Source organism: Triticum aestivum, chromosome 2A (genome assembly GCF_018294505.1).
Source record: "Triticum aestivum cultivar Chinese Spring chromosome 2A, IWGSC CS RefSeq v2.1, whole genome shotgun sequence".
Lineage (NCBI taxonomy): Eukaryota > Viridiplantae > Streptophyta > Magnoliopsida > Poales > Poaceae > Triticum > Triticum aestivum.
The window spans coordinates 149,841,864-149,855,331 of record NC_057797.1 but is presented as its reverse complement, the minus strand read 5'-3'; the positions used below and the strand labels follow the sequence as shown (position 1 = coordinate 149,855,331).

The window sequence follows — 13,468 nt, the reverse complement described above, 5'->3', positions numbered from 1 at the left end:
TTGTTTCTTTTTTGGGCTTTCTTCTTTTCTTTGTTTCCTTCTTGGGTTTCGATGTTTCCATTCTTTTACATAGGTTTTCTTTAGTTTTTATTTTCCTTTTTGGTTTTCTTTGTCTATTTATGGACTTTCCTCGGTTTCTTTTTTGTTCAACACACGTCTACTTTGAAACCTCTAAAAAAGACTTATATTTAGGGACGGAGGGAGTATATATCTCGCTTATAGCAAGGAGCGAGAGCAACTTTCCTTGACTCAAGCTTTTCCTGTGGTGTCTGTTTGGTGTATTCGCCGTTGTGGTTTCTAGTTTTTTTATTTGTTTCTTCCCTAGGCATTTTTTCAGGTGTTTCCGATTTCTTCATTTTTATCGATCTTTCCGTTTCTTTCTCAATTTTCACTCACAGTTTTTTTATTTCTTATTGTTTTCTTTCGTTTCTTTCTTGTTTTTATCGAACCTTTCTTTTCTTTTTTTGTTTCTTTCTTGTCTCTCCTTGCTTTTATTTGTGTTTTTCTTATTTTTCATTGGTTTTATTTGAATTTTTTCCTTTTGGTTTTAGCTTCTTCTCGGTTTTGCATTGGTTTTCTCCCCTTTTTCTTCATTTTTGATGGATCCCATCGGGTTGTTTTGTTTCTCTTTCCATATAGAACAGAAACATTTTTTATACATGTTAATATTTTCCAAATACGTGAAACAATTTTCATATACAACTAAAACAATTTTCGTTTACACATTGAATATTTTATAAATATGTCATTAACATTTTTCAGACATATGTTTTTATATGCACTTTCTTTTTCGTACACACTAAACATTTTCATAGATATAAAAAATTATATCACTTTCAAATTTCCAAATACATTATTAATATTTTTTGACATCTAGGAGCATTTTTTGAAATCATCGATATTTTAAAAATCCGACAACATTTTTTGACATCTAGGAGCAAATCCGAGAACATTTTTTGACATCTAGGAGCACTTTTTGAAATCATCGATATTTTAAAAATTCATGAACGTTTATTGAAATCCAAGGACACGTGTCAAATTTATGGACATTTATTGAAAATCGAAGAACATTTTTAAAATTCATAAACATTTTTGAAATACGAATAAAATTTTCAAATTCATTAAAATTTTGTTTTGAAAATCCGAGAACATTTTTCCAAATTCTTAAAAATATTTTAAATTCCCAGTTTTTTTAAAAAAATTGGAATATTTTTTGAAATATGTGAACATATTTTGAGTTCGGAAACTTTCTGTAAAAATGTTGAACAAAACTTTCCAATTTAGGATTCATGAATATGTTTTGAAGTTTACAACTTTTTAAAACCCCAAACGTTTTTTCCAGTTTGGGTTCCTAAATTTTTTCCGAAGCTAAACAGACCGCCTGGCCCAGCACAGGGCTAAGGTGAAGTGCGCGATTGCTGGGGGCGGATCCTATTAGACGCTCTTTGTCCAATAGCAAGCCGACGCAAAGGGGGATCGGCACAGGGCCAGCCCACTCGAAAACAACGAACCTAGCCATGTAGCGCGACAAAAAGTGCAGGTCGTAGGCAGGAATGATTAGCCACAGATTATAAAGTGTTTTGAAATTTCAAACACGTTTTTTTTGAAAAAACTGAATAGTTTTTGAAACACGAACATTCTTCAACATTATAAGCAAAATTTAGAAAACATGAACAATCTTAACAAATTGGAACACATTTTGAAATTTTCAAGAATTGACTTGTTTAGAAAACATGGACAAAATTTTAAACTCTCAACTTTTAATAAAACACGAACAAACTTTGAAATGGTGAACATTTTTTTGACAAGCATGAACAAAATTTTGAAACTTTGACTCATTTTGAAAACATGAAGAAATTTCAAAATTCTGAATACTTCGAAAAATGCAAACAATTTTTGTCAAAGTGAAATAAGACCCTGTTTGGTGATCCGTCACTCCACCACTCCGCTCCCAGAGCTGTAGTTAAAAAGCACAGAGCTGGGAAACGGATGCCCTGCAGCTCCTCGTATTTTTAGGAACTGGAGTGACTCCGAACAGGACCTAAATTTGGAATTTTCAAACATTTTATGAAACGGGATTTTTATGAAAAATGAGAAGAAAAAAATTACAAAAATTGTTTGAAAACCTGAACAAATTTTGAAACTCTGAACATTTTTGGAAACATGAACAATTTTTGAAATGAAAACCATATTTGGAAAACATGAACAAAATTTGGTAACTTCAAACTTTAAAGAAAACATGAAAAAAATTTCATAATTCTGAACTTTTTGAAAATTATGAACAATTTTTTATAACATCAATCAAATTTAGATTTTTTGAACATTTTTTGTAAAAAGCAACAAATTTGCTGAATATGTTTAAAAAAATTGCGATTTTTTAAAAGGCAAAAAATAAAATGTGGACTTGAAAAAGAAACAAAAAATGAAAAAATAAACAGAAAAAAGGAAAACCGAAAAAAGAAATGACACAGGAAAAATAAAAAAAATAAAAACCTAAACACAAAAGAAAACCGTAAAGCCGGTTAAAAACAAAAAAGCGGTTCAGTGAACCTTCTGGACGGTTCCGAAAACCGGCTGCCTTGCTATGGGGATGCGGGCCGGCCAAATTTTCGCGTTGGGGGATCGCCTGTGCAAATGCTCGACAGTTTGACGCATTAAGCGTCAAATAGGATTTCCCTCGTAATCGGGCACCGATTGATGCTATGGGCGCTCGCTAGCGAGGCATAGCGGGTCGGCTTAACACCTGCTCAAAAAGGAAAACCGAAATAAGAATATAAGGGAGATTTTGGATTTGAACTCAGCACCTCACGTCTGCAGCCTAACACAATAAACCACAGGACAAACTTGCTTTCCAATCTAATTACAGAAAACAATGTAGTTAACCTTGATTTCAATAAAACATTAACTTAAATTTGAAAATTACTTGAAAAGTTCCTCAATTTTTAAGTGAAGTTCACAAAAAATTGAAAAAAGTTCATCAGTTTTTTTAAAAGTTTATCAAATTTGAAAAACATTCATCAAATTCAAAAAAAGTTCATCGATTTGGAAAAAGTTCATTGAATTTGAAAAAAAAACCATAAATTTGAAAAGAGTTCATCAAATTTAAAAATAATAGTTTTTTAAAAATGGTTATTTGGAAAAAAGTTAACGAATTTGAGTGAATGTTCATGGATTTTGGAAAAAGATTTATCGATTTGAAGAAAAAGTTAATGAATTTTTAAAAGAATCTTCCCATTGAAGAAAACTGGAAAAGGGAAAAGAAAAAAGAAAAACTGAATGAAAACGTCAAGGAAAAAACGCCACAAACTAAAGAAAGAAAAAAAGAAGAAAAATTCGTTTATTTCATAATGGGTGGAATAGCCGGGTGGTTAGTGCCTTTCTCTTCGATAGCAGAGGTACCGAGTTCGAAGCCGGTACGCTAACTGGCATTGCTGGGACCAAGTAGTTAGAGCATTACTAGTAGAACCCTCAAACCCTCACTAGCGTTTTAAGGGTCCAAAAATGATCTTTTTTGCACTTTTACGGGTTGAAAAATAGGGGCAAAGATTAGAACCCTCAAACCCAACCCTTATAACGGAATATTCCCCATGAACGACGTTGTCGTTGCGCGCGGGAGGTCGACGGGGCGGCCGCCGTCAACGGGGGCGACTAGCAGCGGCGGTCGCGGGCGTGGGCGCGGGAGTTGGGAGGATTTTTTCCTCCCGCGCGAGTATAACCGCCAAATGAGGGTTAGGGTAAGTTTTACTCCCCAACCCTTACTTTTGAGGATTGGGAGAGGGTTTGAGAGTTGGACCTTTAAATTTTTTTGAGGGTTTGAGGGTTAAGGGGTTCTAGTCTACGGCTTTTTTTCAATCAAACCTGTAAATAAGCAGTTATTTTTAGGGGTTTGAGGGTTTAAGGGCTCTACTAGTAATGCTCTTAACGGGTACGTCTTTAAGGGATACACCACTGGCATGCGCCAGCGCTTAGCGGCCGCACATGTCACGTGATGGGTGTACCTATGGAACATATTTTTTTGCACGCATTTTTTAGTCTTTTTCGTGTTTTTGTTCTGATTTTTTGAGTTTTTGGGTTTTGTTTGGGTTCTCCTAGGTTTTCGTGAATATATTTTTTACTTTCTTGCGATTATTTTTCCAGTTTTTGGTTTTCCTTTTTTTTCTAGATTTTGGTTTTCGTTTTTTTGTTTTTCATTTTTAAAATTTATGGCTTTTCTGGTTTTTTGTTTTTTCTAACCCGTTAATATGGATCTATTTTCGAAGATTTCGTTCTGCGAAATGCAACGGTGAAACCGGTTGGTGTTTGGAAGCACAGTTTTAGACATAAAACATTTTGAGAAATCGAACGAATAAAGAAAATTCAGGTTGCGACAAATGTCACACATGCAGTATGCAAGTTGTCACCATGAAAAAAAGATGAGAGTGAACCTTGCAGAGAATTCCTCTGACTAGTGATTTTGACGATTGCTCGCTTTCCGCCGAGTGACGGCGTGGAACAGGGGCTCCCCATGTCCACTCAGCCGGCCCATCTGGGAAGCATTCGCCGGGCCGGAGTGCTCTTCTTCCCCACGCTCGCGTGTGCGCCGTGCCGAGCGACGACCAAGCGGCCAGCGAGGCGCCCCGCTCCGCGCGCACACACACAACCCAGACCCACACACACCAAGGCGTGCACGCAATGAGGCCCTTCCTGCCCACGCCGGTGGGCGCCCAGCTCGCGTCGCTCCCCTCGCCGTCAACGCTCTCGCGACTGCTCCGCCCACTCCACCTACAAAACCGCCATGCTCACGCCATCCCCGCCCCCACCTCCTCCTCGTCGCCCCTCCTCCACCCTCCCCGCCGCAGCAGTGGCCGCCGCGGCGATCGCTTCCTCGCCTCCTCCTCGCCCTCTCAGGTCTGCCTGGCCTCTCCGCCCCGCCGAATTCTACCTGTTTGAGAATAGTCCCGGACCCCAAGTGTTCGATGGAATGCCTCCCCTGCGGTGATTGTGGATTTGGCTGATGGCGCCCCGCCGTTCTGTTTGTCTTGCAGATGGCCGCGCCTGCCGATGCCCCCGGAGGATCCGCGGACGCCTTCGAGGTGATCCGCGCTCACCAGGTGCGGCCCTTGGCCTTGGCCCTGCTTAGTGATCATGTAGTACTCTTTACTATGTGATAATCTGAGGACGCGATAGCTGTACAACTTTGAACACGAAAAATTGGGTGCTCTGCTCAGTATCATGGGGAATTTCACTTTCAGAAGCATGTGTTGAGTATATGTTAAGGAGTCTGATAGATTATCAGGAGGATTAAACAGTAGTCTGGAATAGGCTTAAACTTATGGACCCCCTTAGCTGGCGAACGTTTACCATGAGGTAGTCGGTGCTTTTCTTTTCAGAACCATGTGCTTGGTACGTGTTTATGGGGACGGATTAATTACCAGGAGGGTTACTGTGAAATGGGCTTAAAATTGTTCCCTGGTAGTGATTTTCTTCAACAATTAGTATGACGTTCATCATCAACAATTAACAACGACATGCAGAGTTTTCCTCCACGATAGTCAACATATTCCAATATCGTGGGAGTTTTTTTTATCTAACCACCATCAACCGGATCAACTTTGCAAAATATGCCATTTTCTGTTCCTATTAGATATTTGAATGATCAGCCTGTGGAACAAGTACATGCAACATTTATGACAGCTCTGAACAAATACCTTAACTAACAAGTTACAAAGTTGTCTTGGATTTTAATTAAGAGGAACTCTAAACATTGTAGGTTTTAATCTTTTGCCATCTCAAGGTCTTTCTTATTCACTCAACATCATCATGATTATAGGTAAAAGCTGCCCGGCTTCCTCCTGTTGAAGAAATACGAACCATTCTGGACCAAAGTGTCAGAGGTGTTCTGGCTACCCATTCTCAGGTATGCTAGAAGCATTCTTGTATTTGCAGTCTAGTGAGCATGCATTTGCCAGTCTTTTCCTGTGTCGTCTTTTTTAGAATTCTATTGAAACTGGTGAGTACTGATTGCCATGTGGATATGTAAAGGGCGGGCCTGATATTTTTTCCATTAACAGCTTCTCTTGATTATTCAAACTTAACTTTTTTGCTTAAACCTGCTTGATAACTCCACTTTTCACTTCTCGCTGAAATGTGGCATGTGCTTGGCAAGGTACCTGTCAGATATTTAGTACTCCCTCCGTAAACAAATATAAGAGCGTTTAGATCACTATTTTAGTGATCTAAACACTCTTATATTTCTTTACGGAGGGAGTACATCGTGATATGTAGCTTTTTACCATGCCATACTGGCTGGGATTGTCACCTTCCAGTGTGTGCCTTTTCTGCTTTGTGAATGGCAAAGGCAAATTATATTTTTCTTCTATCTCCTTCTATTGCCAATTGGTTGATTACAGGAAAAGAAAATTATAACATGTCATTCTGTTAACAGGAACATGTGGGTTATCCATCTGGTTCAATGGTTGATTTTGCGTGCGATCAAGATGGTTCCCCCATATTAGCAGTGAGTAGTTTAGCAGTTCACTCAAAGGTATGCCAGTATTGTGCTCTCATGATTATGTATACATGTAATACTACCTGTCGACACCGTTCTACACGCATGACCCTATGCATTTAGTGACTTAACTCAAACACACATGATAACACTGACAATAGCAGGAGTACTGACACATAAACACGGACATAAAAAACAAAATGGACAGACATGAAAAATATAAAAGGCATGGACAGTGTTCTATGAAAAGAATAGGGTGCTGGTCTATAATCTACTAAATTCACAATAGCTTCTGATAGTTATGTCTTTTGTTGCCACCATTTTGCAGAATCTTGCAGGAAGTACTAAATGCTCACTTTTGGTTGCCAAAGACCCAGAGGACAGAACAGATACTGTAATCACTGTATACGGCGATGCTACACCTGTAATTCCCTCCTATCACTTGCCCCATATATTAGTGTGCTTATGTCCTGATAAATTTCTTAACTTGATATTTATTAAAGCATACAGTATATGTTACCTGATAATTATGTGTTGGCTCACTTCGTATTGGTTCTGTTCCAAAGGTTCCTGATGAAGAAAAAGATGCAGTGAGAACTGCATATTTACGGAGACACCCTGAGGCCTTTTGGGTATGTTTATTGAACATTATACTGTTTCTAAAGTAACTGTATAATATCGTACTAATTTCTGATGGAAATTTGCCAAATCAAGGTTGACTTTGGTGACTTCCGTTTTCTGCACATCAAACCAAAAGCTGTACGTTACGTATCTGGGGTTGCAACAGCTATCCTTGGCTCTGGAGGTTTGTGACCCGTCTTTTGAATGCCCTAGTTAAAACTGCTCATAGTAAGAAGCCTGCATAGCCTTTCTGACCAGAAGTTCAAGGTTCTACTCGACTTTTAATTTGTTTTTGAGTTACTATGTAATGTTCCTGTAGCACTCTTGCGAAAATCGTGAGTTGCAATATGAGAACCATGAAAAGGAATATCCTGAGTAAGAAAACAGAAACCGAGGAAGCTATATAAAAATAAAACTAGTAGCCTCTCGTCTTACGTCAGTCTCCTCCTTTTTCACTCAATGTTTCATCCGAATTTAACAATGAAATTTTCTATAACAGAGGTTTGAGTGTTCCTATAGTTAGTTTTTTATAGTGAAAACCAGGCCCAATCGTAAGACTTGCACATTCAGTGCCTTGCACTTGTGCTCCTATAGTTAGGTTTTTGTGTGACCTAAAGGTCAAATTCTGTATGAAATGCAATATGATTTGGTTTGATGGTCCTTGAGATACTACTCTGTTCTCCACATCCTCAGAGTTTAGTGCAGCTGAGTTCAAGGAAGCAAAAGTGGATCCTATATCTCAGTTCTCCACTCCTATTGCAGTACGTTTTATATTTGCTTGACTCCACACTAAATCTATTGATCTTCAATTGGCATATTTATGCTCAAGTAAGCTGCATGTATCCCACAGGGCCACATGAACAAGGATCATGCTGATGATACAAAGCTCATCGTGCAACACTCAACCTCTGTTAAGGCAAGTACAATATAAAGCTTACTTAAGTGGTGTTTGGTCATGATTGCAACTCTGCAAGATATACTAGAAAACAAGTCGTAGCTGTATTAGTTTGCGAGACAGTTATATTATTTATCTTCTGTTCATTTCATACTTAAGTTTCTTTCTGTGACTAAATAACTAGTATTTTAGTTATTGTATGGCGATATGTGCTCGGTCACCGTGATATATTTAGTGTGAAGAGACGAATGTTTTAGTTTAAGGATATGATTCCTACTTTTTGTCCCAAACATTAGATAAAAAAGGTGCACATCACACAGAGCCTATGCAAGTCTTGACTCAGGAAAACAGTTGCACAACAAAATTTATAAACCAGTTTACCAATTAAAAAACAATTAGTTTTATAATGTAGTAGCTGTTTATCTGCTTAGTCTCTTGGGCACCATGAACTATTATCATTTCAGTGTGCTGACTCTGCAACATGAACATTTGGGTTCAGACTTTTGGCATTACAAAATAAAGTTTGTCAGTGCTAAGTGCTAACTACTGACAGAGTATGTAATGCCCGTCCTCTTTTTCTGTACTAGCACATGAGTTCTTTTTCTTTACAGTAAACACATCTATGCCTTGTATCTCTCTTTCATTTTCTTGATTTTGACACTTCTATACTTCACCAAATGTTAATGTTTCCATTTAAAATATATCGAGGGATGACAGATGTAAGCTATTTCAGGTGGATTTCGCTTCTATTCTGGATGTGGATAGCCTCGGTATCAATGTGAAGGTAACAACCCTCTCAATGCTTGGCTCGATTTTCTTGTATAGACCTCTGTATAGCCCCCCCCTCCCCCCCCCCCCACACATACCCTCTGTTGTACATATCTCCTTGTTTTTTTAATAGAAAATTACTGTCGAGGCCCCCCTCTTTCAAAAATGGGGATGTAATAACTATACAAAGGCTGTGTCTTTTTCTTGTTTGGCAGAAAAACATATCAATGAATCACAGTGATGTTGTCTTGTGAATGCTTTTCTACCCTCAGCTCCGATAGTCGACCAGTAAATTGTCATATGCACTGTATTAGCGGTTTTGACGGTTTCATCAGAACTGAATTCGAAATAGACAATTTATTCCCAAGGGATGTTCTTTTTTTTTTAGTGGATAAGGGCTGTTCTTTGGTTGGACAATGATGCACTGTCCTTTCATATCTTTGAATTTACTTGACCAGACCTTTAATGTGCCATGCTATATTCTAGTCAAAGCCAACCGGTGTGGTAACATGGTAATTGACACTTTCCTTGTTGTGCAGGCTGGTTATGATGGAACTGTTCTGAAGCTGCGAATTCCCTTCCCTAGACGTGCGCAAGACAGAAAGTTAGTTCCTGCTCTATTATATTTTCCCCATAGTTATAATTCATGCATACTCATGTCTCCATTCTGCTCTATACTTATATTTGCTACTCTCTTCATAATCTTGTTTTCAAAATTGGGTTTATACATGAATACATGTTCCCTTCTTTGGGGATGATTATGCATTTTCTCAACACTTGCATTGTTCATCAAGGCCTCCTAGGTTTACAATCTGCTGAATGGCGGTTTAATTGGTAACTAGGACATGCTTATTCTAATTATTCGATTGACTGACTCTAAACGGTCCTGTGCTTTTACAGGGATGTTAAGACACTTATTGTGGAAATGCTACAGGCTGCAAAGGCCTCATCCTGACATGCTGAATGACCTCTTTGTTCTGGAACGCAGTGGTGGCGTCCATGTAAAAAAGAAAGCCCTAGCCGATAAGAGCTTTCAAGTTGCTCTCCAGTCTCAGCGTCAGCGAAGATGGATGATCCACAGAAAATTCCATGGTTTCATACATCATTCAACACCATTGTGACAGCGAACTTGTGTGAACTACTTCCAGTCAAACTTAAAGAAATGCAAAGCGACTTGTATATTGCACTGAACTGTTTTGCACTCATACACGACTGAAGTTGTTGTCATGTCGGTCTTTACGTCACTTGTACTTTGATCTTTATAATATGAATGAGACACGTATTGCCATGCAAAAAAGGTTCATCTCATTGGAAGGTTTCACATGTCAAAATTAGGTAATTGTCCTTTCCTTTATGAGTTTTTACCATGTGAACTATCAACTGGGAAGCTGACGAGCTGTAAGATAATTTGCTTCGGTAAAAGAAAAAAAATGGGCTTCTTTGATTCAAAGGAATATTATAAGTTTTATAAAGGATTTGATTCTTTAGGAAAAACATCCTACTTAGGTTGTTTGATTAGAGTCTTTAGAATTTTCCTAAGCATTCCTTTTGGAGAGAAAAATCAACCCATCCAAATTTCTTGCTATAAGAGCAATTGTAGCAGAGTCGCCATATCGCATGGATTTGGACTGTATTACTTTGGAGCTAGACTGCATATATTTAGTTGTCACAATGTGTCACAACATATATTTTGTGACTTTACATTGTCGTTAAGCGACATATTTTAAATATGCAATGTCTCTATTCTGCATTGCTACTACTACCTAGACTAGTCGTCGTCCTCTTCCTCATTTGAATTGAGGTCTTGAAAGTGCTACTAATCCCTCGGTGATTTTGGTAATTCTTAACAACATATAGCTCATTAAACTAATACTCTTTCAAGATGGTCATTTCAGAAAGTTCAATGTTTGGCATGGCATGGACTAGAGATGTGGACCCCTCAAAATGCTAAGAACACATATTGGCTCAAACTCAAGACTCTACCTTTTCATTTTAGTGATCCAAGATCACATTGAGTCCATAAGAAAAGCCAATACTATTATAAAGGGATGATGTGTTGCTTAATGGTTTATTGCTCAAAATGCTTAGTGATATGCTCCAAAAGTCTTCAACCACTTTCTCATATCCACATACGTCCCAAACCAAAACTCAAACTCGGCCCCATCGATTTGATCTATCCGGCGTCACCGAGTTCATTTGACACAGCCATAGCCAGAAACCCTAACCAGTTCGGTCTCACCGATAGGGATCTCGGTCTCACCGAGATGGGATTGCAAATTCTCTGTTTCCCTTTGTAACCTTTCGGTCTAACCGAGATAAGCGATCGGTCCCGCCGAGTTCGCAATGCAAACTCTCTGTTTCCTTTTCGTAATGTTTCGGTCTCACCGAAATGAGCGATCGGTCCCACCGAGTTTGCCTGACCAACTCTCTGTTGGCCCATTACAAAAATTGGTGTCACCGAGTTCATGTGATCGGTCTCACCGAGATTACGTTATGCTCTAACCCTAATGAAATCGGTCCCACCGAGTTGACATGTCGATCCCACCGAAAATCCTAACGTTCACATTTTTAACTAAATCAGTCTGATCGAGTTTGAGTATTCGGTCCCACAGAGTTTGGTAAATTGTGTGTAACGGTTAGATTTTGTGTGGAGGCTATATATAACCCTCCACCTTTCCTCCATTCGGTGAGAGAGCCATCAGAACGTGCCTACACTTCCATCATTCATTTTTTGCGAGAGAACCACCTACTCATGTGTTGAGACCAAGATATTCCAATCCAACCACAAGAATCTTGATCTCTAGCCTTCCCCAAGTTGTTTTCCACTCAAATCATCTTTCCACCAAATCCAAATATGTGAGAGAGAGTTGAGTGTTGGGGAGACTATCATTTGAAGCACAAGAGTAAGGAGTTCATCATCAACACACCATCTATTACCTTTTGGAGAGTGGTGTCTCCTAGATTGGTTAGGTGTCACTTGGGAGCCTTCGTCAAGATTGTGGAGTTGAACCAAGGACTTTGTAAGGGCAAGGAGATCGCCTACTTCATGAAGATCTACCCAAGTGAGGCAAGTCCTTCGTGGGCGATGATCATGGTGGGATAGACAAGGTTGCTTCTTCGTGGACCCTTCGTGGGTGGAGCCCTCCGTGGACTCGCGCAACCGTTACCCTTCGTGGGTTGAAGTCTCCATCAACGTGGATGTACGATAGCACCACCTATCGAAACCACGCCAAAAATCTCCGTGTCTACATTGCGTTTGCTCCCTCCAAACTCCTCCCTTTTACCTTCATATGCAATGATTTACATTCCGCAACTATACTCTTAGATTTGCATGTGTAGGTTGATTGCTTGACTTGTGTTAAGTTGCTAAAATCTGCCAGGACTTAAAATGGGAAAATGCTAGATTTTCATTTGGTCAAGTAGTCTAATCACCCCCCTTAGACATACTTCCGATTCTACAAGTGGTATCAGAGCTTTGGTCTCTATTTGCCTTGCTTTCCATAGCTTTGGTGATCATAGCCTTGGTTTCACAACCTAGAAGAGTATGACGTCTAGCGAGGGAAATTACCACCGTAGATGTCCTTACTTTGATGGTACTAATTTTGCTAGTTGGAAGCATAAGATGAAAATGCATATTCTTGGACATAACCCCACCGTTTGGGCTATTGTGTGTATTGGCTTGCAAGGTGAATTCTTTGATAGGAGAGAACCTAATCGTGAAGCTACAGCGGAAGAATTGAAGGTGCTACAATACAATGCTCAAGCTTGCGATATCCTCTTTAATGGATTGTGCCCCGAAGAATTCAACAAAATCAGCCGTCTTGAGAATGCAAAGGAAATTTGGGATACTTTGATTGATATGCATGAAGGTACCGACTGTTGGGGAACGTAGCAGAAATTCAAAATTTTCTACGCATCACCAAGATCAATCTATGGAGTAATCTAGCAACGAGGGGAAGGAGAGTGCATCTACATACCCTTGTAGATCGCTAAGCGGAAGCGTTCAAGTGAACGGGGTTGATGGAGTCGTACTCGTCGTGATCCAAATCACCGATGATCCTAGTGCCGAACGGACGGCACCTCCGTGTTCAACACACGTACAGCCGGTGACGTCTCCTACGCCTTGATCCAGCAAGGGGAGAAGGAGAGGTTGGGGAAGACTCCATCCAGCAGCAGCACGACGGCGTGGTGGTGGAGGAGCGCGGGACTCCAGCAGGGCTTCGCCAAGCACTACGAGAGACGAGGAGGGAGAGGGGTAGGGCTGCGCCAATAGGGCGAGCAAATCACATGTGTTGGGCAGCCCAAACCTCAAGTATATATAGGGGGAGGGGAGGGGCTGCGCCCCCACCTAGGGTTCCCTCCCTAGGGGTGGCGGCAGCCCCTAGATCCCATCTGGGAGGTGGCCACAAGGGGGAGAGGGGGAGGCGCACCTAGGGTGGGCCTTAGGGCCCATCTGCCCTAGGGTTTGCCCCCTTCCCCTCTTGGAGGCGCCTTGGACCTTGGTGGGAGGCGCCCCAGCCCACCTAGGGGCTGGTCCCTTCCCACCATTGGCCCATGTAGGCCTCCGGGGCTGGTGGCCCCACCTGGTGGACCCACCTGGTGGACCCCCGGACCCCTCCGGTGGTCCCGATACACTACCGATGATGTCCAGAACAATTCCGGTGGCCAAAACCATACTTTCCATATATCAATCTTTA

General features: G+C 40.3%; 1 protein-coding gene across 1 annotated transcript; it reads left to right on the top strand.

Annotated features, from left to right (window-relative positions):
• Nucleotides 1–4,526: 4,526 nt before the first annotated feature.
• LOC123188087 (glutamyl-tRNA reductase-binding protein, chloroplastic) lies at nt 4,527–10,010 on the top strand. Its single transcript, XM_044600123.1, has 12 exons — nt 4,527–4,887; nt 5,025–5,090; nt 5,810–5,896; nt 6,425–6,523; nt 6,816–6,911; nt 7,054–7,119; nt 7,202–7,292; nt 7,802–7,869; nt 7,959–8,024; nt 8,737–8,787; nt 9,311–9,375; nt 9,672–10,010. The coding sequence occupies exons 1-12, from the start codon at nt 4,672–4,674 to the stop codon at nt 9,724–9,726; spliced, it is 1,026 nt and encodes a 341-aa protein (XP_044456058.1). The 5' UTR covers nt 4,527–4,671; the 3' UTR covers nt 9,727–10,010.
• Nucleotides 10,011–13,468: the final 3,458 nt, after the last annotated feature.

Coding starts and splice junctions, on each gene's coding strand:
- LOC123188087 (XM_044600123.1), top strand. CDS start 4,672: ATGAGGCCCTTCCTGCCCACGCCGGTGGGCGCCCAGCTCGCGTCGCTC. Junction 5,091..5,809: donor AGGTGATCCGCGCTCACCAG/GTGCGGCCCTTG, acceptor TCATGATTATAG/GTAAAAGCTGCCCGGCTTCC. Junction 6,524..6,815: donor GTTTAGCAGTTCACTCAAAG/GTATGCCAGTAT, acceptor ACCATTTTGCAG/AATCTTGCAGGAAGTACTAA.